Genomic DNA, 24,699 nt, shown 5'->3' with positions numbered 1-24,699 from the left:
ATTCATGACCATAGGTCTATTTTTAGATTGTATTAATCTAGTGAGGCATTATGTTTTTGTTCTTTCCTTTGTTCATGTATGGAACATGACTGAAAGTTTCTTAGTTTGAACTCTGACCTGGATAGCCCAGGCAAGCCCTCAGAAGCCAAGCACAGCCGACCCAGGAAAGTACTTGTGTGGGAGACCTCCGCAGAATACCAAGGCCGGGATGCAAAGGCAGCAAGCAAGCAACATCTTTGAATGTCAGCCATGGCTAGGGTTGCCAAGTCCAATTCAGTAAATATCTGGGGACTTTGGGGGTGGAGCCAGGAGACTTTGGGGGTGGAGCCAGGAGACATTAGGGGTGGAGCCAAGATGAAGTCTGTGACAAGCATGATTGAACTCCAAAGGGAGTTCTGGCCATCACAGGAGGACATTTAAAGGGACCGCACACCTTTTAAAAGCCTTCCCTCCATTGGAAATAATGAAGGAAAGGGGCACCTTTTTGGAGGGCTCTTAGAACTGGACCCCCTGGTCCAATCTTTTTGAAACTTGGAGGGTGTTTTGAAGAGAGGCACTGGTTGCTACGCTGAAAATTTGGTGACTCTACCTCAAACAAACAGCCCCCACCCACAGCCCCAGATACCCACAGTTCAATTCACTATGGGAATCGCTCTCCCTACGGAATAATGGAGTGCCCAGCAGTCATTTCCCTCCCCCCCCCCCCGCTTTCTGATGACCCTGAAGCGGGGTGGACTCCAAACAGGGGGATCCCGTGCCCCCACCTGGAGATTGGCAACCCTACAACAGATGCAGGAATAAGATCTGCAGTCTTGGAAGGTTCCACCAGCCTCACATTTGTCTGCTTTGTTTCCTGCCTGCCGGCGGGGCGAGCAAAAGCAGCCGGGGGAGGCGAATGGTTTCGGGAGAGAGATGCAACTTGCAAGCGGTGTGGCTGCAGAGCCAGAAGGCAGGAAGGAGAGCGACGGGGACCGACGGAGGCGGCGTTAGAGGGATCAGAGCAGCAGCCCCGAGGAGCCCAGAAAGGCCGGGAAGGCGACAGACCTGGAGGCTCCCAGCCCGGTTGCACTGCAGGGCAGATTCCGGCCAAGGCCTCCGCGGCCGGAGAAGCAACCAGGGCTCGGCGCCGGCAAGCCAGCTCTTCCAGACTGGGGCCGCCGCGCAGCCGCCGCTCCGCCCAGCCAGGGGGTGGGAAGGGAGGAAGCCGTCGCATGGCAGGCCCTAGAGCCCGGCGGCTCTCCCTTTGCCTGGTGCAGTGGTGGGCACACTGGCTTAATATAGGAGCCACATAGAATAAATATCACATGTTTGAAAGCTTCAAGACGTGAATGTCAGCGGTAGGTAGGTAGGTAGGAAGGGGGGACGGCGGGCAGCAGCGGCGCGGCGTCGTCGCCCGCTCAGGGATGGGGTACCCGCCGTTTCCCTCCCTCCCCCGCTTCCGTTTTTTGGGGGGGCGGGGGAAGATGGTGGAAATCCTGGCGTCCCCCGCTAGAGCGGGAGGGTTGGGACGCCTAGCCATGGCACACGCACATACACACTCATACACAAATACTAACAAAATGAAAGAAAGTTTCTAAGTTTGGGAAGCCTCCAGAGGCTTTGAAGGTAGGCAGCTGGACAAACCTCAGGTCTGTCTTGAAATAATAGTCTATTATATGATCACAAAACAAACTCTAGTTTAGTTTGCCCAGGTGTTTACATCACAGGAAAGTGGTGTTTGTTTGAATGCTTCCCAAACAAGTAAGCACTGTGCATGAGGAGAGGAGGAAAGGCATGCACAAACATGGCACACAAGCTGCTTTTGTGTAAAGGTTGGTTGTGCTGTTTAAATGTAGTAATTCTATTACGTGTTCATAATAAGGCTAAAATCAGTGGAATATGAAACTAACAACTAGCTGTATTGGTAGTGGTATATGTTTTCAAAAAAGAGGATGCAAACTGTATGTGAGTTCAGACTTTTAAAAAATCTATTCTCTTTATGTGTAAAAATGAACATTTTCAGGTGGCAAAATATGATGACACAACACTTGGCTAACAACCACTTTTGGAACCAACATGACTGACATTTGGCAGACAGCACAGAAGTTTAAAGATATGTCATTGGCATAATGGAATGAATATGATCATTGCTACAGTGACTCATAGCATAGTGTGAACTCAAGAGCTAATGTGCTAAAATGGGATTTCCAGCTATGCCACAAATGGTTTAACGACTTTTAAAATACTTTGATTTACCTTTTTCACTTATCTCCTATATGATGAGTTTATGATATAGCCAGACAAAAATTCAGTGTACTTGATTTTATAGTAGTCATATTAGGACAATAATTCACATCTGAATCACATGGTAAAGAATGCACACTCTCCACTTACGTGAAAGTTCTTAAAGCATCCACTTGATCACATGTCTACAAGCAAGTTCTACACACTACATGAACATTTGTGTTGTGCCAAATATTTATTCAACAAAACTGGGGATCTGAAAGATACCTTTGTAGGAGCTAAATGGTATCACATGCCCCATTCTTAAAATGTAAATGAAATAAGAACTCTTTCCCAGATATGCAGATTGGTTGCCATTTTTTTAAAAAGTATTTCTTCCTGTAGCAACCCTAATCAGTCAAGAATCATGTAGACTACATAGTTATGTCACGTGACAATGTATCTACCCCAGGTTCCTTGGAAGACAGGTGGAATTAAAATACCCAATATAATAATTCTGTTACCAGCATTCCAAAATTCCTTTCAGAACAGACCAGAACTAGATCATATTTTTATTTATTTGCCAGATTTTTATTCTGCCCTCATTAAGTTTGTCCAGAAAAGACTACATTGTTTCCAGCTCCACACCATCAAATCTTAACAACACTGTGGTATAAGTTACAGTGAAGGAGGATGAGGGTTTTGGTGAGTTTCATGGCAGTTGAGATTTGAATCCCTGGTCCTAATATAACATTCTGACTCACTATGGTCAATTTGTAAATAATTCATTATTTACATATGTTTACTTTTTTGTTTGTTTTTAATTTATGAATTGTTTTAGAAATGTAAAGAAGCAGAATGACTTCATGTTGATATCCATGAGACACAGATCATTTTGGCCTTTATTTGTCACTGTTCAGGGTGCAAACGCACTGGTCACTTATACTATCATCAGTGGGGCAGATGACAGCTTCCATATTGATCCTGAATCGGGAGAGTTGATAGCCACCAAACGTTTGGATCGAGAACGCCGTTCCAAATATTCTCTACTGGTTCGTGCTGATGATGGCTTGCAGTCTTCAGATATGAGAATAAATATTACCATTAGTGATGTTAATGATCATATACCTACATTCTCCAAACCTTGGTATTCTTTTGACGTACCGGAGGATACTACTCCAGGTAAACAGGAATCAGTGTGGTTCTTTGTTTTATTTCCAGCACTTGATTTAATAGGTGATTAACCACTGCAACAATTTATGGTGTCTTCAATGCATTTTTAAAATCTGAACACACTTAAAAATTTGGATTTCATCCTGGTTAAGTAAATAATTATTCAGATTATGTTCTTTCAGTTGGTTTAACAGCCTGATCTTAACCATATTTATTCAGAAGCTAGCCCCATTAATGTCAGTGCCACTTACTTCCAAACAGGGGTGGAATTCTAGCAAGAGCTCCTTTGCATATTAGGCCACACACCCTGATGTAGCCAATCATCCAAGAGCCTTGTAAGCTCTTGGAGAATTGGCTACATCATGGGGGTGTGGCCTGATGTGCAAAGGACCTCCTGCTGAAATTCCACCCCTGCTTCCAAATTGGTCTGTTTAAGGATTACAATCTGAATTAGTCAATACCCTTATTTGTGTATTAAACTGTTACTAGTGGAAGTAAGGTGTGGTAGTGGCAGTAGTTTTCAGAAAATTGCCAGTATTGGCATCAAGGATAGGCATTGTTAGGCAGGACTCCAATATGTTGGGATGCCCACTGCTATGTAACCTACCATGATGTACCATATCAATAACAGGCTGCCTTTTCTGTGGGTGGTGACAGCAGACCTGCCCTTCTTCCTGCTTCTTAGCTTGCAGAAACTGCATTTCCTGTGAGAGGGTGGGCAGTAAAGAATGCTTCATGCCTCTATCCACCTACCTGCCTGAACATTGATGCCTACTGAAAGCAGCAGGAGGTGCTAGCAACCAGAGAGAGGTAGGTAAACAAGCAGTGGCTGATCCTTCTTTGAACTGTTCATTTACACAAGCAGATTAGGGAACAGCAATTCCGACTGTGAGCAGCAGCCAGTCAGCATTTGCTTGTGCACCCTCTGTATCTGTATCAGGACTGTCCTTAGGAAGGGGCTTGCTGGACAATGTTTTGCCAGCTCCCTCTCCAACCTGGAACCAGCCCAGTGAATTACTATTGATTAAATTGGACATCTTGGTTAGCTAGTCCAGAGCTCTCTTTTCCAAGCTTTTGTGCAAGTGGTAAAGAGGGAAGTATCAAAGCCCCTGTATTGTTCTTGTTTCTTTGATTGGCATGAAAACAAAGTGAGTGGAAACAGCTGGGAATGTATGAGTTACATAATCCTTTGTTTCCAGTATAAAAAGCAATTTGAAATCAGCAAGTAAAGTGATAGATAATAAGTTTCTAAGAATTCTCCCTGCCTTTCAAGTCTTTTATAGTTGTCTGTAGGGGTTATAAAGGGAGGTCATGTCCTCAACTTTTAAAGATATATATACATTTAGAATTATGGTGTTTAGGGTCTATTCAACAATGAGGGTAGGGGGCTGTTTGGAATCAAGCGTTTCAAAGCATTTTCAATGAAATTTCAGTTAAATTGAAGCAGAGCAGAAATTTGGGGTTCAATTTATATTTGCTTTCCCTCCATGGGCTTTCCTCTTTTCTATATTTCTAGATATGAATAATATGCTAGAAGAGTTTTAGTTTTTAAAAGGCTTGCACCACTTTATTTTAAATGGTAACAGATCGAATGTGTTCAACTGCTTAGTGGTATTCTACTTTAAGCCAATGTAAATGACCAAGCAATCCTAAAATGAGCTCTGTCCTTGCAGAGTAAGCTATCATCTTACAAAATTGAGTATTGACTACCGGGTCCGCTTCAAGGTTTTAGTTTTAATGTTCAAAGCCTTACACGACCTGGGACCAACATACCCACAGGACCATCTTCTCCCATATATGCCCAGGAGGTCGTTATGTTCGGCCTCCCAACATTTGCTGGCTATCCCTGGCCCAAGAGACACCTGCCTTGCCTCAGCTGGGGCCAGAGCTTTTTCAGTCCTGGCCCTGACTTGGTGGAATCAGCTTCCTACAGAGATCTAGGTCCTACCTGGTCTATTAGCCTTCTGTAGGGCCTGTAAAACAGAGCTGTTCCGCTTGATTTGGTTGGCCTCCCCTGTTGGCACTGTCATCTGTGCTATAAAATGGAATTATATCTGTCATCTCTATGGGATAATATCTCGTTATGATGTGAGATGGCCAGGCTGGGCAATATTGTGATGATATGGAAAATTTTCTGAGTGCTGTTGAGTTGTTCATTTATAAAATGTTTTATTGTATTTTGTTTTATTATATGTTGTACTCCACCCTGAGCACTATGGGGAATGGGCAGAATAGAAATATACTAAATAAATAAATAAAATGGTAAGAAAATTTTTATTATAAATCAACTGCTACCATGTGGTTGAACATGTGATAAAATGATCATTTGGATGGGCTTGTGGTCTCCATACCAAGTCAGACCCTTTAGCTTGTATACATGAACAATGTCAACCTAAGGACACTTTCCAGGGAATAAGCTCCATGAAATAGACTTGAATAAAATTTTGAGTAGTCCTATTTAGGAATATTTTCTTAGATTCTGAAAAGCGCAATGATCTTAGCTTGAACATGCCGTCTGAATTTCTGTCTAAGGGTTTTTCTGTCTGCTGAACTCCTGATTTTCTTGGTAGTTAATCCACAAACCTTGAAATCAGTTTGGACATGATTCTTCTGTGCGTCAGCCCTTCCTCTGCATTTTAATAGTTGTGGAATCAGTTTATTTTCTTCCACGCATGTTCAGCAATGAGGATTTTCAAGAGAGGGTACTTGTGTCATTGGTGGCAGGGCTTTTATTCTGGGAACACAGTGGAATGGAGATCTGGAACCCCTTTGTGGAAACAAAACTATCAAAAAATGTTTAAAAGTTCACGAGAGGCATCCATCTGTTTCACCTTCATTTCGCTTTTGAGAGTTCCGGCCCTGACTGGGATATCACACACACACACACCATTTAAAAATGGCACTAAAATATCAATATATTGCTAGAATTTTGTAACAATAGTTTTAGTGGATCCCCAGCTTCCATTTTTTAAAAAAGTTTCTAGCCTTTATGAAGATATCCCCCCATTATCTCTCTGCAAGGGAAGCGTGTGTGTGAAGATTTGCTTTTTAAATGGAAGATGAGAATTCATAGAACCTGATAAGATTATTGCTACAAAACTTTTTCAATATTTTACCACCTTTATTAAAAAAAAACAACAACAACAACCACCAGTGGTCTTCAGCGGGGAGGAGAGGAAGTGGTTTGGGTTGGAGGTGGGTGAGAGTGGGTGGGACAAAGAAAATATTATGCACAAGAAAATGGTCACTCAGATCAGCTTTCAGAAAAATACTTTTAATTGGCTATTGGAGATATGATTGGCTGTGCAGATTTTTAGAAATATTGCTTCAGCAGCAGCTACTACCACAGCTCAAGAATATGTGATTGAAGGTATGCTGCAGCAGCCATTGTATGGCTGGCTCTGCTTCCTCTGACAACCTTTTTGTGCAGCCATTTTGTGGTTATACCCACCACACTATGTCATAATTCTGAAGGTGCCAACAGGCTTGAAAAGGTTGAGGATCTCCGCTATAAGTGCTAAATTAGGTGGTGGGGAGGTGTTTTGACATACTAGCATAACTAATTATTAAAATACAGTTTTCAGAGTTTTTAAATTGTTTTTAACAACTATATATAGCTGGGGAGCTGTAAGGATCTAATGTATTTTTGTGGTAAACAAAATCAATACTCAAATTTATTTGAATGGATTTTATTAAGTCTGGTCATAAATAAATAACAGGACACATGGTTGAATATGGTTAAGGAAGGGTCTGGAGGACAAATTATCCATGGAAATTGAAGTCTCATTTCTATTATGGAACAGATTATGCTATACCTTCTTTTCAAATTAATGGAGTTTGAATTACTGATTTATATTTCTTTGAAATGCAAGGCTGAAATATAATTAGTTTCTATACAAGTAGGTGTTGTACAATAGTTATTTTTGTTGTACGATAAAGGAAATAACTAATTTTGATCCTGGAACTGATCCATGGGAAAATTTATCTTTCTTTCTGAACAGTTTTCTTAATTATACTCTAGGTTCTTTAGTAGCAGCCATTTTAGCTACTGATGAAGATTCAGGTGTGAATGGAGAAATCACATACACTGTGAGTGAAGATGATGGAGATGGAACTTTTTTCCTGAATCCAATCACTGGAGTTTTTAACCTGACTTGCATGTTGGACTATGAAGTGCAGCAATATTACATACTTACAGTTCGTGCAGAAGATGGAGGTGGACAATTCACAACTGACAGGGTTTATTTCAACATACTAGATGTAAATGATAATCCACCAGTATTCAACATGCCTTCATACAGCACATCTCTGATGGAGAACCTGCCTCCAGGCTCTACTATCCTTATTTTCAACGTTACTGATACTGATGATGGTATGCATTTATTTTTTAACATGTGAATGGTGGACTATATTTTTGTGTTTATACCATTGTTATCATGGAATGATTATAATTTCCCATAATGGGGAATGCAGAAGTAATTATTGTCAAATGTGCATGGAATATATACATCTCATAATAAATATCAGCCTTAATAATCCAGAATATAGTTGCAAGAAGTATTCAGGAATTTTTATGCAGAATTATTCTATGCCGATTGAAATTGATTCATTTATTTCATTAAATTTTGATCACCTTCCTGATAACCATGCTTAAAGCAGTTCACAACAGTTGTAATTTCAAACAAGATAAAAATCAAATAAAAAACAGTAAAAACAAGTGAAGGTTCTAGCAGAAAAGTGCAGTTATCGTATAACCTTGACCTAAGAATGGTACACTCCTTCTATCTGGGATGGTCGTCCTCTTCCACCGAGAACATAGCTTTGGGAGGGATGCACATGGAGTGGTGAGGAGGCAGGGGACACCTGCCTAGCCAGCCAGATCAGCCAAATCAACCCTGGCGATCAATGGGGTGACAGATGTTGCACATAACCAGATCACCCTCACATCCAACAATGTACTCATTAAATTTTAGAAGTGCACAATCTTAATCTAAAGATTTGTTCTTTAAGTACAGTATTTCAGATTGCACTGCAAGTGACTCAATGCAGTTTATTTCTGTGTGTCTTGTATATGTGTAAAATATATTTAAATGGAACTAGATCTGTGAAACTTACACTTTTGTTCACATCTGTTGGTACCATATATATAGTATTTTAGTAATACAATGTCTTATTAGAACAAGTCAAGTTTCAGTAGTCAGCATATCTGATAATACGTTAGACCTGAAATATATTGATATAATGCAAGGTATCTTTCAAAATCTAAATCATATAATCCATGTCTTCAATCAGGAGACAATTACAGCATAAGTCCAGTTTTAAATGTCCTACTGTGTTAATTCCAAGTACTGAGGAATGAACCTTGGGTCTTTTGCATGCAAAGCAGAAGCTCTGTGACTTAGCTATGGGTGCTGCCCTTTGTGCTGGATCCAAAGATTCCATTCTGCAAAGTCAGACATTTTTTTCCTCCAGAAGAAGCTCTCCTGTGATGAAGGAAATCTGTCGCTGAAGGGGCGCTTTTATCCATCTTATTGAAATTGAGACAGACTAATTTTCCACATTTATTTCACTAGAATTTAATGTAACTTATTTTGTCTGCCTTGTAGTATGTTTGCTTCCCCACATACTAATCAAGAACAAGAAAAATAATCTAACTGCATTTTTAAGCATGTCCTTGGGGCAGTATACTGTTGTGCAAGTTCCAGGACTGAATCTAGAAGTAACAGATTGCTTGAATTCATGCTAATTTCCTGTTATTCTGGTATTAACAATGATGAAGATAGAATGAGAGCTCAGACATGAAATTTCTGTTGTTGCTTTCCCGTTTAATATGCTTGCTGAAAACAATAGTATTAACGTCAGTGTGGGATTCTTTATATATAACTGACATTATGTTTGGACATCAGAGAGAATTAATTATAGCTTTCAACCCCTGAACAAACAAACAAATCATATCCAATAGAGTTTGTGTCTGCTTTAAAGTTTAAAAGCATGGTGACATTAAAAAGCTCAAATTCTCCATAGATTTTTTTTTTAATGCAAATTTCAAGTAACAGCACTGACTAAGAACAGTTGCCTTAATACAGGGAAATGGTTGCAGGAAAAATAATAGCTATGAAACTTGATTTTACAACAAAAGGGAAACAGGTTTTTGGTATTCATGCAGCTAAGTGTTATGTTACCAATTCAGCTCATTTTTCCTCACTTTAAATTGAGGGGTTGTTTTAAAGAGACCTGTGCATGCAGGAATTTCTCATTATCATCCATAGTGGAAGGTCTGTCTCATTCTGTATGTCTGGGCATAGAGCAGGGGTCACTGGGTGAGTGGGGGGGGGGGATGTAAATTTCCTGAATTGTGCAAGGGTTGGACTAGATGACCCTTCCAGCACTGGGTTTCTGTGTTAGTGTTTATCAGGCAGCTGTCTATCTGCTATCCCACCACTTAGGGTGGCCCATCTGGCACTGCCCAGAGCCTTTTTCATCACAGCTTTGCCTCTGTAGAATAGGCTCCTTGAAGAGGTTGGGGGGGGGCTCCTTCTTGGAAATCTTCAGAAGGTGCTCTAAGATTTGCCAGGGCTTTCAAGGGATTTTACATATCAGCCATCTTTTAAAGGGGGAGAGATCTGAGGTTTGCTATTTCATTTTCGGTTTTAACTGAAGATGTTTTTTATTATTGTAAGCCACCTTGAACTATGAGGAAAGGCAGGATCTATGTTTTAATTAATAAGGGGAGATTAAATCTCTGCAGTAACAATTACATTGGAATATAATTGGCTCCTACCCCCACACTGATCCTTTTTTCCCTCATAGAACAGAAAGCAAGCTACTCACGTGTAGGGTTTAAACCTTTTTTACCTGTCCCCGGTAAAGTAAATACATGATGCTAATAGCACGCATGAGAAAATAGAGCAATGTATGAAAATATAGTATTTTCAGTTAAAACAACTGGTCAGGAGAACATGATCTGAGCAATACTGGTGTAAGTGTAAGAGTGTAATTAATATTACACTTTAATATTAATAGCGTTAATGCACATAATGTCACTGGATATAGTTTGGAGCATTCTTGTTGAAGTCCTATTTAAACCCATTTCCACATTTCTGTACATGAATAGAACTTGCTGCCAGGTCAGTGTGCACAAGATGCCAGCCTCAAGCATAAAATGGCTCAGTTCCTTACTGCTATATGCCCTGTCATTCATCCTCAAAGCCTACATACCATATATTCTATTGTCCTCAGAGATGAATGCCTCTAGCATCTTTTATAAAATCCTCTGGTGTCTGTTATAAATCTTAAATACTCAATATTCATTGCATCCACTTTCTCTTCCACCTTATCTATATTTTCTGTGGGACATAGAAATGAAAATTCTATTCAAAAGCAGCAGCAGTAGACAAAGAATGGATTATTAACATGACCTGTTAATAATGACCTGCTATAAATTGACCTGTTATGAACTTTTTCAACTGACACTTAACCTGTTTCCTATTATTTTTGTCTGATTTTTCTGACTAAGTGGTCTTTGGAGAGTTGAAATGCTTTTGTTTGACCCACAGAGTCAGAGTGTCAAATTAGGTATGATTGGCTGTTTTATGAAGAACTGATTAATGGATCTGATTTATGAAGATTCTAATTTATGGCCCATTTTAAGTATATTATAGGACATTAATTATGAAATGTCTGTACACTTAAACTAAATGCAAGACTAGCATTCTTGGAATGGCATGGGGAATAAAATAAACTACTATAGCATGGAAAGATACAAGAATAACATTTGTTTTGAACCATACTGCCCCAAAAAATTCCTAGGTTAGTTCACTATATGACATTCAGGGCTGTCACCATTGCCCTTAGGGTTGGCAGGTGACAGTAGGTGCCACCATAAATGGAACACCTCCTCCAGGATCTTGGCGACCTATGTCACTTTGTCTCTTTCCTTTTTCTTTCTTCCTGACAAAAATGCAGTTTGACCCAGACCTGTATTTTCATCTAGTCTTTCTTTTTTCAGCTGTCTTTCTCCATTGCCTTTTGTTTCCTTGGGTTCTCTTGCTTTCAACAAGGGATGGTTGCTTCTCTACATTTTTTTTGTTTGTTTCCATATGTTGTCTTTATGCGTGGCTTCTGTCTCCCCATTTCCATCAAAGGTGTTGATTATTTCCTTGTTTCTTTGATGCAATTTATAAAGTATTTAATTATATGTTCATAGTATTGATTTATTAATGTACAAATAATATGGGAAAATGTGTACAATTGACAGGGAAAAATAACAGTTTAAGAAAACAAAACATTGACCAAAATAAAGGAGATGCAAAATTGAAACAAAAGGAATTTCAGTTTAATCATCGAGCTTGTGAAATTCAGTAGTATGTCTGCTTTCACCAGCTCAGCCAAGCAGAGCTTTCATTGACACAACAAAAGTATAACGTAGAGTCATAATTAATCCTTTCAAATTAATGACAACATCCCCACAAACAAATAAATTATTAGTTGATAAGTATTCCACTGAGTTTGAAGTCTGAAGCCTTCTTCTAGTCTTGGGAGCTTTCACTTATGTTTCTGTTCAGCTACTGGAAGAGCCATATATTTAGCAAAGATTCCTTAGGCCAGATGAAGGCTTCAAATTTTGTCACTTCCATAACATATCCTGGCAAATTTTAATCACATTAAATGTGAAGTAAGTACATTACAGAATAGAAACCATCCACTAATGGATATGTGTGGCAGAAATACATGTAGAATCATTTTTCATCTTTGATCATGTAAATACTAACATTATATAGCCTCTTATCTTAGAAGAATAAATAGCAGCCATCAATGCATTTCATATTAGAGGATGTTACTTACACTGGCACAAAGAACAAAATGTTTAATTGTATCGATAGCCAGCATCAAATTACACAAAATGAAAAAGAGAAAGTTTAGGAAGGGCATGATAGAAAATAGAAATCCAGTAAAAGCAAACCTCAACCTTTGTGCAATTAGGTAGATAAAATTTCCACATTATTTATTTAGTGCTCTAAGATCTCAACCATTAATCTGTTGATACGAGAAAGAGTAGATACTGGTTTGCCTTTATAATGGCTAATACAAACATAATGAATCTCTGAGTTTTAAATGCTCTGTATATATTTTTCTTGATACAAGTTTGTTTAGGGTTTTACTGCAACATTAAATCCAGGATGTACATGATTTGTTGTTTGTTTTCTAACTGTAGTCTGCAGCAATTATAAAATCTCATTATGGTGAATTTCATGTTCAAATCATGGTTTTCCACCGTCATTGCCTGACTACTCATTAAACTGAGCCCTGTTTATGAGGATTCCAATGTGCATTTTGTTTGAATTCTGTATTTTTGGAGTTTCCCTTCCCCAAGTTATATTTTGACATCAGAACAATAAGGTTCCTTCCTTATTCCTTAAGTTTTGATCCTCAAAGCTGCATAAAATTCAGTGAAACACTGATAGAGCAAAATCCCATGAATAAAATAGAATGAATCTCCATTGTAAAGTATGTCATGAAGTCATCTGTTTTCCTAGTTTATCCTTCAGTCTTCCTACTATGACCTGAAACTTCAGTAAAATATGTTTGATATTTTTGTTTTGTAAAATATTTTGCAACTTTGTGAAACCTGGAGACACTGAGAATTCTTCTTAACATGTTTTTCTCCGTTATTTAGATAACTTGGCCTTATCTTAATTAGGATCAGACTGATTAATCTCTCTTTTTTTGGCATTTTTTCCAGGTTCCAATTCACAGTTGTCTTACAGTATTACTTCTGGAGATAGCCTGGGCCAATTTAATATAGACAACAGTGGAATGTTAAGTATCAAAAAGCCACTGGATCGTGAAAGTCAATCTTTCTACAGCCTTGTTGTTCAAGTTCATGATATGGCTGCTCTTCCAGCTTCCAGATACACAAGCACAGCTCAAGTATCTATTATTCTGCTTGATGTGAATGATAACCCTCCAAGCTTTATTTCTCCTAAGCTAACCTATATCCCGGAGAATACACCTATTGACACCATAGTATTCAAAGCCCAAGCAACGGATCCAGACAGTGGTCCAAATAGCTACGTTGAATATAATCTGCTAAATCATTTGGAAAACAAATTCAGCATTGGTACTATTGATGGTGAAGTAAGGCTCACTGGAGAACTTGACAGAGAAACTGTTTCTAATTACACCTTGACCGTACTTGCTACAGACAAGGGACACCCATCTCTTTCTTCATCTACTGATGTAATTGTGATAGTCCTTGATATCAATGATAATAACCCCATTTTTGCTAAAAAATTATACAAAATTGAGATTGTGGAAAACACTCTAACAGGGACAGATGTGGTACAGGTATTTGCAGAAGATGGGGATGAGGGTTCCAATGGACAAGTTCGTTATGCTATCATCAGTGGAAATAATAATAATGAGTTCCGGATTGACTCTGTCACTGGGGTAATAACAGTAGCTAAAGCTTTGGATCGTGAAAAAAAGGCTTCCTATTCATTAACAGTTCAGTCAGCTGATCGTGGAAGTAGCCCACGGATTGATACTGCTGCAGTCAGTATTATTCTGATGGATGTTAACGATTATGTCCCTACATTTGAGCTTTCTCCCTATTCTGTAAATGTCCCAGAAAATCTGGAAATGTTGCCGAAGGTCATTCTTCAGGTTAGTGCATTTAAAGTAATAAATACAAAGTTCTATTAACTTTAACAAAACACTCTGAAACTTCTGTATAATTAAATGACATGTATGGATGACATGATCCTGACCTGGATAGCTTAGGCTAGCCCAATCTTGTCAGATCTCAGAAGCTAAGCAGGGTCAACCTTGGCTAGTGTTTGAATGGGAGACCTTCATGTTTTACTATGGTGCTATCCTGCTTACTACTACCATCATTTTATTTTGGACCCATAATTGTTTATCTTGTATGACATGCCCGCCTGTGATGCACTTTATTTATTGTTTCATTGTTCTTACTTTATTTAATTTTAACGTACTGTTTTAACTCTGAATTGTAGATTTTTATTGTTATTACTCTGTTGTGATCTGCCCTGAGCCTGTTTATGGGAAAGGGCGGAATATAAGCCTACTGAATTAATTAATTAAGAAAACCAGCGTCATAGTGTGGAGTCATGCAATGGCAAACTACGTCTTGAAAATGTTGTGGGGTTGCCAGAACTTTACACCATCATTAGTGGCTTGAAATGTGTAACTCTAATACCTTTGGCTCTTGCCAGTTCATTGTGTATAAACTAAACAGACTTTTAAATCTTGATTTTTATAACTCCTCTCATTTTCTCCCTTTATTTTTTCATCTTCTTTTTGCAGACAGTTATTGCTAAGTTAATGAAGTGTCATTGAATTGTTTCATATGGATGCATGTCTGTTTGCCAGATTAGGGAAACTTCATTCAGTATTTCATTTGCATCAGCAGCTTACTGAAAACAAATCTAATTGGTATTTTTAAAGAGGCAGTTAGTTGTGTATTGCATTCTTATGTCATTTGGGTCTTTTACGGGGGGGGGGGGGGGAGGGGAGGCAGGTAGTTTTGTTTTGTTTTTTCTTTTCCTGTCAGGCTGCATCTGCCTCCTTAAACAATTGTGTGGACATTAGACAGAAAGGCATATAACTTATTGCTATGTTATATTTCATTCCTTCTTTAGGTTGTAGCAAGAGATGATGACCAAGGTCTGAATAGCAAATTGACCTATTTCCTTGTTGATGGAAATGAAGATAGTGCCTTTATGCTATCAGCCACTGGGGAGCTCTGCCTTGTTAAGAGCCTGGACCGAGAAAAAAAAGAACAATATGTCATGCTGATCACAGCAGCCGATTCAGGTGAACAAAATCACTGCTTTATCTGGGTTGATGAGCCTTAGTTCTGTTTCTTGGGGACATATAGTTCTTTGTAAAAATACACAGCATAGGTTCATTTGTGTTCAGAAGGTGAATCATGTATGTCCACCTGCTTCCACTGAAGCCAATGTCAAACATCAAAATATCTAGGTTTCCATTGCTGGATTAAAAAGTTTTCCTTTAAGCAGTGCCTTATATAGGCCTTCATTTTGCAAACATGTAGTCCTGTTGACTTGTTATCCCTGTCATAAGTGCTTGGTAGTATTTCTGCCAATTCAGATGCTGATCTTCCCACTGTCTCCTCCCCATCCTTTTCCTAAAAGTAGAAATAGTACAAGTTGAAACAAGACAGAAAGAAATGAATTTTAGATTATTGCAGTCATTATTGAAGAAGGAGAATATGCTATCGAGTCCTAATTGACTCGTGGAAACACCATCCAAAGTGATGAGCAGAGGTGGTTTACCATTGCCTTCCTTTTCATAGCAACCTCAATCTTCCTAGGTAGTCTGCAGTCATTTTAAAAGTGTTGTGTGTTGCATTGTCAACCATAAACCTTTTAATTCCTCAACCTTTTTAGGAGAAATTCTTTTAATAGTGTTGTTAGAGAATAGTTTTATGGAGACAGGCAACAGCATCAGAGTCTGAGTTATGAAAGTTACAGATTTCTGTTGTGTGCTGTAGGGAGTAACAATTAAAGCATATGTCCACTGACACTGAGATGAAAGGAAAAGAGAAGAATAATCAATGGTAGTAGAGAAACTGGAGTTGGACCCTTATGGTAGTTCATTATAACCATATACATCTGCCCAGACATATAACTATTCATCTTGTAGAACATATAAAGAATATAAACAGTCTGTTTTGGGGGTGGAAAAATATAGCCACTGTTAAGCTTTCTAGCATAGATAGTAAACCCATTTTCCATATCTAGTGGCAACAGATCTGTGTTGTAGTGGCAACAGACCTGCAACCTCTATCTAAACTAATCAATTATCATTATCTGCAGTAGTTTGGCCATAAAGGTAAAAAGTAAAGGTAGTAGTCTCCAGCTGAAGTTCAAGTTGGAAACACAGATATTATCTTTAAGTAAGCAATCATGGACTGTTTCCTAAGATCTTGATCATTTTTTGCAGTGCACAGGATGTCTGCCTTGTTTAAAAATATTTATTTAATGTCTACTAGGCACCTCCTCTGTTTTCAGTGTATATTCTTTTCAGTTTTCAACTAGGGCAGTGTGGAGCTTCTCCATTACAGAGTTGTGCATGTCAAAATCAGGGTTGGACCATCCACTAGGCCATTACCTAGGGTGCTGGTCTTCCTGGGGTGCTTAATTGGAAGCCCCCAACATGACCCACATGCACATGCACAGATACAGGCTTCCCTGAGGTGTGCCTGCACAGTAATTTTCTTAGTCCTGACCTGACCCTGGAGCAGGATAATAGGTCCAAGCTGCCCTTCGATGCCATTTTGCACTCATTTGGTGAGTAATCTCCCCATGCTTTCCTTCATGCCCAGCACAGGAGCTTCACCTGTGCCACCACTTGCCTGTCCTGTGCCTGGTTTTGGTGTGTGGGACTCCACCCAGCTCGTGCCTGAGTGAGCACACAGCATTGGTGCCATTGGCGGCGGCAGCAGCCTTGATGGAAGAAAGGGCTGCTGGTTCCTAGCAAGTGAGCTGGCTGCAACCAGGCAAGGGCATCTGGGCAGACAGACTCTGGGATGCCTGCCTCTGTGGCATGGATGCAGTCCAGAGCCAGCAAGAATATCCTTGTAGGAGAAGGAGGTGGAGGCATCCAGTGGCAGCCCATAGCCGCAGCTTGCCAGTGTGCCATAAGCACCCAGTTGCAGTACAAAGCACACTCCCTCCCCAGTGGGTGACCAGGCAGGAAGGGGAGGTTCTTCTCCATCTGTCTCCTTCTGAGAAGCTTTGTAACAGTCTTGGGTGAAGGGGGTAGGCTGGGGGAGAGGAGTGAGTAAGTGAGTCAGTGAAGTATTCCCCCCCCCCCTATTCTGGAGGTAAATTATCCAAACAAATGTTTGGAAAGACCCCGAGGGAAATTTGGCCACAAAAAATGTTTGATTAGCCCCATTTCCTCCCACCCCTCCTGCTCCACCCTTCAATACACCCACTCCCCTAAACACCGCAAAGGCTGGGAGTTCCAAGCCACTAGGACAGTGACAATTAACAACCTTGAGGGAGCCCAAATTGGGGAGAGACTCTGCTTTTGGATATTGATGTCACTGGGACTTACAAACAACAAACAAACAAAGCACATCCCATCAAGATCAGGCAAATAAGAAGTGGCGATGTCGGGAGTTCCACCTAAACTGCAGCTTACACATTTGAAGAAATGGCAGCACAAAAAGTAGATTCCAGGGCATTACTTCCCCACAGAGATTCCTCCTCCTTCCCAAACTCTACTCACAAATCTCTTGGAATTTCCTAAGCCACAGTTGATAAGCCTAGCTCAAACAGTTAACAGGAGCTATAGCTAGGGTTGACAGCCTCCAGGAGGGATCTGGAGTTCTCCCTGAATTACAATTGATATCTAGACTTACAGAGATCATTTTCCCTGAAGAACATGGTGGCTTTGGAGGGCAAGATAGATTCTATGGTATTGCATCCCCACTGAGATCCCTCCCCTCCCCAGGCACCAACCCCAGATCTCCAGAAATTCTCAACTTGGAGTTGGCAACCCTTAAGCAAGGCTCCAAAATCAGGAGCCTGTCTTTCTGCCTTTGTACAGGCAAGGGAACCAAACCTCCAGGCTATATATCAGATGCCTACAGCAGCCCTTTGAGGTTAGTCAGTATTATTTTTGTTCCACAGTGTACATTGCTTGATTAACTTTAAAAAAAAATATTTCCAGAGAGTAGCCATTCTCATCTGCAGTAGGATTCAAGTCCTTCAACATCTGGACAAGATTTCTAGGGCATAAGCTTACAAGAGTCACAAAAGCTCATACTCTTCCCTGATGTTTAAACCAGGGGAAAACCAGGGAAGGGCAGGCAGGGTGGGGCTTCTGGTACCACTGGTGGAACTCTGATGGCACCTGGTTTTGAAGGACTTAAATGAGCTGTATAAAAGCTAAGTTTTAATTTACAATATCAGTATTAGCAAAAGAACATAGTTTGAGTCCAGTGGCACCTTTAAGAACAACAAATTGATTTTATGAGCTGCATAAAGACTAAGTTTTAATTTACAATATCAGCATGAATCAAATGAACCAAGTTTGAGTTCAGTGGCACCTTAGGACCAACAAAAGTGACTTTACTGATACTTTAAGAGGGTTTGTGTGTGTTGGTTTGCAGTAGAAGAGCTAGATTCAAATCTAGTAGCACTCCAAAGACACAGAGTTACTGGGGTCTAAGAATTCAGTAGTTAAAAAACCGCTTTCTCATCCTCAGCTATCCAGATTTTAAGTCAAGCAGTGGCTTTGTGATTTGACATATGTTGAGATCAGAGATGGTGTGTGTACCCTAGATGGTTTTTATTGTCTCACCCTTGCAAGTGGTGTCTAGTGTGGGAGCTAGAGAATATTTCACTTTCAAGGGGAAAAAAAAAACAGGAAGGCTACATTTATTCTTGCCTGATGTTCATTCTGAGATTCTTACAAGGTTAGGGTTGCAATTATGTGTATATTTTATGTTTGTATGTTTTGTATGTTCATAAACCTCTGGTGACTGACCTTTACTGGGGGACTGGAGGATATTCAGAGAGGTGGCTGAATAGAGCCTGCCTTCCCAACTTTGCTATTTCAAGGAGGTTTCCCATCCAAATACTTACCAGAGTTGGCCCTGCTCAGCTTCCGAGGCCTGACAAGATCAGGCTTTCCTGGGCTATCCAGGTCAGGGAACAATTTCAAGTTTTGCACCCCCATACAGAATAAAAAGGCAGACAAGGTAATTGGGAAAACGGGCCACTTTATTAACCTTTAACAGAACCTGGCAAGGTAAACTGAAATAGGACGAGCCCTGCGGTCACACCTGACCCCGCCAAGTCCTACAAGGGCGAGGCACCCTACCCCCGGTCCCAGCCATACAAATGTGGCTAGAACCGGGCCGGCAGACCAAACATGCCCTCCCCTTATCCCCGCCCCGATCACCAGAAGGGGGCGACTAAAGGGAGGCATGAAACCCGCTCCATATATCCATTGAGCCGTGAAGCCCATCTGCCTTTCCTACGGATCGCATGCACAACACAGGTGCCTAGGCCTGGGTGCTCACCAGCAAGGTCTGAACCCCTTGCAAATTCCGCCAAGTGACCAAATTAGCTACCTACCTAACAGCCACACCACTGCTAGCAGTACAAGGTAGGCGAAAAACACACCACCAACGGCCAATTCAGATGATAGTGAAAAAATTCCTACCTGGCCCCTAATAAGGTGACCGGTATAATCCTGTACTACTGCAGGGCGAGTGGACGGGCCAACGACTCCACGAGACTGTGTGGAGAGGGGTGGGGCCGAGGCTTCTTATAGCCTCAGCCCCAGCCCGTACAGAATCCCCGGATGCCCAGGAAGGCAGCCCTTTCATCCTGCCGGGGCTGCAAAAGACGGCCCCGCGGCGCGCAGCCGCTTTGCGGCGCGGCCAGAGTGGGGCCGAATTGTGCTTTTCATTTTCCCCACAATTCATCTGTTTTTGAAAAGTGGTTATTGGGGGGCAGGGGGAGATGACAAGTAGTTAGCCTTGCCTAGGGTGTTAAATAGTCTAGGTTCGGCCCTGGTCAAAATCTTGAGAAATGCTGCCTGTCAAAAAAATTATTCATCCATATGCTCTCTAATCATAAATAAAACAACAGATATTAATTTGGGGACTTTGGTTTGGCTTTTATTTCTAGTAGGCGGGTGGAAGAAAGAATGGCTTTTGTTGATTGTTGACAAAGCAGTTGTCATTTTACACATTGCCTTTTCTTATATATAATCTACATTTTTAACTTGATAGGAATTTTTTTAATGAAAAATAGAACTCCATGTAAAGGGTAACATTTTAATTGTTTGGATATTTTGTGCCATGTGCTGCTGCCGTGATATATTATGTAGCTCATGATTGGTATAGAAACTGGAGCTGAATATCTCTTATAGATCCATTTAAAAGTTTTTAATACTTTATCAGGATTTCAATAAAATGTGGTTTTGTGGCAAAAAGAGGCAAAATAAGCCTGGTGAAAATAATGGCCGTGTATATATGATCTTCACTGTCTAGATCGTTACTGTTGACCTTGACTGAAGTCTCCTTTTCATGAGCTTTCCAAACGAAGAAACCCATGTTGTGTATTGATTAGAGTGTCATGTTGGGACCTAGGAGATCCAGGCCCAAATATCTACTGTGCCATGGAAGTTTACTCGGTGGCCTTGGGCCAGTCACATACTCTCAGCCTAACCTGCCTCACAGGGTTGTTGTGAGGATAAAATAGAGGAGAGGAAAATACGGTAAACTACTTTGTGCCCTCTTTGGAGAGTAGGTTAGGGTATTAAGAAAATAAAGAATAAAATAAATTCTGATTATGAGCACCTAGTGATGATAGATTCCACAGGATGTGAGGGTGTGGGCAGTGGCTCTTGAAGAAAACTCCATTATCTATCGCTCCCCCATACAATCTCAGCTATAGAGCAGATTTTCTGTACTGTTTCCTTCTGGCAGTGGCCTCTTCTGAGTCATAAAATGACAATATTTTAAATTGGGGGAGCCAGGTGTACAAAAAAACCATCCAGAATGGGCAGATATAGTAAGGTCTGTAAATGGACAAAACATCCTCTCTGCATGTTCTGTAGGTTCTGCATGTTCTGTTCACCATCCTCTTTTCACATATTGACTTCCTTAAAAAAAAAAAAAGCTCTTTATCTTAATGTGCAATTCCCATAAGGGCTTCAGCTTCTGCATCTGTCAGAAAAAGTCAAGCTGTGACTTTTAGCCACATCAATGCTGTGCTGTTATGAGTCAGCTCCAAAATACGCAAGATTCAGCTCATATCTGTCTTTCATACATCATTCTAAATTTTGTGTGCTTCGTAGTACTGTCAGGAAAACTAAATCAGAACTGAATCTGTTAAGGACAGAAGTTTCATAACAGGTTGATGTGATTGCACATTGACATGGTTTGACCCTCCCTCCCCCCAGTGCTGCAAGTGGTGATTAAAACCAGAGGCCCCTTTCTGATAGTTCGGAGTCCAAGTTAATGTGATTAAGAACAACAATTTTTTTTGTTGTTGTTGTTCCTGAATTAGAGGATCCTTCTTTTACTACAGACCACAAAGAAGAGATGTGGTTAATAAATGAAGAAAATGATGACAGTCAAAATTATGAACTTCAAAATCATGTGATAGTAAACCAAGCCCCATACTTGTACTCTGTCCAGAAAAATGACATTTAATCATTTGAAAATGATGTTATGAGTCTCCTAAAGCATAAATTATTATTTGGCTAGCATGCCTCTTTTTTTTCTTAGGGAAAAACAAAGCAGTGATTTTCTTTTTTAAAAATCCATATGTTGAACCTCAAAGATGAGCAAATGGCAATTTGCCGTCTGCTCAAACGGCAGCTTTTATCTTCTTTGTCTTTTGAACATTTTCCTGCAAAAATGTTGGCTTCTGTCCTTTGTTTTATTAATTGCCTGACTGTAGAGTATCACATCTGGATCCTTACTAGCTGCTTTGGCCTACTGACTGAGTAGATTATGTTTTCTCCCTCACTCCACCCCGCCTTCCATTTGTGGAGCAGAATGACCTGTTACCTGAAGCATTACTACAGCCAAAATACTGTGCTTCTAAATTATTTTAATAAAACTCTAAAACAGATTAGTTGAATATTTTCAAAGTGGAATTTGTATCTTGTCTTTGTACTTATTGTTTGATATTTCTACCTGCAGTTTTGCTTTCAAAATGATTTACTTAGATATTTAATTCTCTGGAGAAGAGTTACATCTGTAGCCAGTCTGCTTTACTGGCATGGCTTTATAGGCTTAAATAAACCAAAAGCATGCAGTTTTCAGAATCTTGGTTTGTTATACTTCTTTTGTCATACTTTAGCTATGTTGCTGTAAGTGGTTTGGCAAATTATATATTTCAAAAAGCTATTCGATGTTTTCCCCCTTTGCATTCCAAGCTGCGGACTTCAAGCTACTTATTGCCTTTTAAAGAGTTCTGTGTAAACTCAAAAGTTTGCATATCATTTACAGAACAGTTAATCCTGCACTACAATACTGTTCCTATTCTTCCCCTAGTCTAAGAGCATCATTATTAAATAACATCCATGACTTTTGTATTGTCTGTGGGTACTTATTTGTGTGTGTGTGTGTGTGTGTGTGTGTGCGTGGAAGGTTCTTATTTCTTGCTTTAACTGTAACATATGATGTCTGTCAGCAATCAAGTAGAAAGCACATGCAGAGTTCTTCCATTGCAGTTAAATATTGCTGATTAATAAGACCAGATGCATTATACTGTGGAAAGGCCTTAGAAATACCAAGTCGTTATATAGCAATCACTCACATACTCATCCAGTTCTTCCCTCCTGAAATGCTCTTGCTCATTAAATTTATTTTATGCCCTTATAAAAAAAAAAGGACAATGAAAAAAAACCCCTTAAAATCCAATAACTAAATAAGATATTTTCCGGGGGGGAGGGGATATACTTAAAGACAAAAAACCCCCAAACCAGCAGTGGTGGATAGATCCACAGTTTCTATAAACCGTTTTCAAATATTTAAAAATAAATCTATATGCAGTTGTCATCTATTTGCCATGCATTCAATAATTGATAGAATTATAATAGCCTCAATCCACTCATTTACCAGAGGTGGACTTTTATCTTTCCACAGTGTTGTAATATGACTCTTTTAGAAAATAGTAAGCATCTAGAGCATCTATTTTCACTGACCATCAGTTAACCTCCAAAAGACAGGCAAATAGTTTAAAAGTATGTAAGCATCCTCCAAAATCCATTATTTTAACGCAAAATTGATATGAGTAATAGCTTCTCAGAAAAACCAAGGACAACACCAAAGTATATGTTTTAGGGTTGTTCCACATGAGTTACAATGCCAACAGTTAGACACATTACTCAGTCCTTTGCTAAAGAGGCACTGTGGTGTCCAGCATACCCCAAACAGAGGTTTGTTTTTGTTTTGTTTTTTTGGCAGAAGAAGTCTCAATAAGATTCATGGAGAGAGAAGGTATAAACTTCAAGTCCATATCCCATTTGCTTAGGCCCTTATTTCATACATTACTGAGAATCTCATCATATTTCTTGAGATTTTGTTCAGCTGGAAGAACATCATTACTGATTGTGTTTTGTATTTATCACTACCTAGGATCTCTCTTCTGATCTAGAGTCTGGCTGTATGTAACTAACAAGTGATATCTTTGAGTCTTGTGCATTTCTGCTCTGAAAAAATGTCAGGGACCAGGAAATCTGAAGGAATGCCTTTTCCCATGCAAACCTGCCCATGTTTTGGGATTATTCTCAAAAGAACATCACTGAAGGGCTACCATTTTCTCTGCTTGTGGTCCATTTCTGGGACATTTTTCATCTTTTTTAGGTTCTGATCATACTTTCTCTCTTTGTCTGAGATTTTGGTATGCTATTTTCTCTTTCTTTTCAGCATTTATATCAATAGCTCTATAGTAGATTTGATGCTCAGTCTGGGAGTTTGTTCTTCTTTTGCTGCTTGTTTTTTTGTCTTGTTTTAGTTGTTTTATTGGTGTTAATACTAGTTTACATGCAAATCCTCTGAAAGTTTGCACAGAAGTAACTTCTAGCAATAAGATAGATTCTGGTAGGTAGCTGTGTGGGAGTAGCATCTTTAAGACTAACAAAGTTTTATTCAAGGTATAAGCTTTTGTGTGCACAAACACTCCTTTCAAATATATCTGGAGATATAGCTGAATAAATAGATAAGGCAAATGTATCTGAAGAAGTGTGCAAGCACACAAAAGGTCATATCTCAAATATAACTTTGTTGGTCTTAAAGGTACCACTGCACCAAACTTTGTTCTTCTGTCAGTCCTAAGTGTGCATAGGACTGATTTCACATGAGGCTTGTTCCGGGTGAAGAGCCCTTTTGCTCCCGCAGCTTCTCTCCATTTTCGCACAAGTTGCCCTGGAGCTGCAGTTGGCATGGCGCTCATCTGCAGCAAGCAGGATCCTCTTCCAAGAGGTTTCTGCTTGCCACGGGAGAATGGTGTGCCAACTTGCAGCTCCGCGGCAACTTGTGTAAAAATGGAGAGAAGTGCCAGGATCAAAATGGCTCTCCACTCGGAACAAGCCATAGTGCAAAATCGATCTAGGATTGTACATTTACTGTTGCTTTTATGAATATAGTAAGCCATTTGAATGCCATACTCTGGCTTAAATATGGCAATGCCAATTTTCCTACCCTTCCTTGAAAATTTGCCTAGTTTTCTCTTTGTGGTTCTATAATTTGACCCTGGACACTGGTCAGGATCTTGGCAATTTTTAAAGCATGCCCTG

The 24,699-nt window shown here is 39.9% G+C and overlaps 1 protein-coding gene across 1 annotated transcript in view; it reads left to right on the top strand.

Moving 5' to 3' along the window:
• Positions 1-24,699, top strand: part of FAT4 (FAT atypical cadherin 4) — a 186,808-nt gene that overhangs the window by 101,734 nt on the left and 60,375 nt on the right. Inside the window, exons 3-6 of the mRNA XM_060247379.1 lie at positions 3,123-3,384; positions 7,397-7,747; positions 13,118-14,040; positions 15,039-15,213. Of these exons, the coding sequence (XP_060103362.1) occupies positions 3,123-3,384; positions 7,397-7,747; positions 13,118-14,040; positions 15,039-15,213 (1,711 nt within the window). The remainder of the gene's footprint in view (positions 1-3,122; positions 3,385-7,396; positions 7,748-13,117; positions 14,041-15,038; positions 15,214-24,699) is intronic.

Source organism: Heteronotia binoei, chromosome 9, assembly GCF_032191835.1.
Source record: "Heteronotia binoei isolate CCM8104 ecotype False Entrance Well chromosome 9, APGP_CSIRO_Hbin_v1, whole genome shotgun sequence".
NCBI classification, from domain to species: domain Eukaryota; kingdom Metazoa; phylum Chordata; class Lepidosauria; order Squamata; family Gekkonidae; genus Heteronotia; species Heteronotia binoei.
Note: the sequence above shows the minus strand (reverse complement) of the source record. Positions and strands in the feature narration are given on the sequence as shown.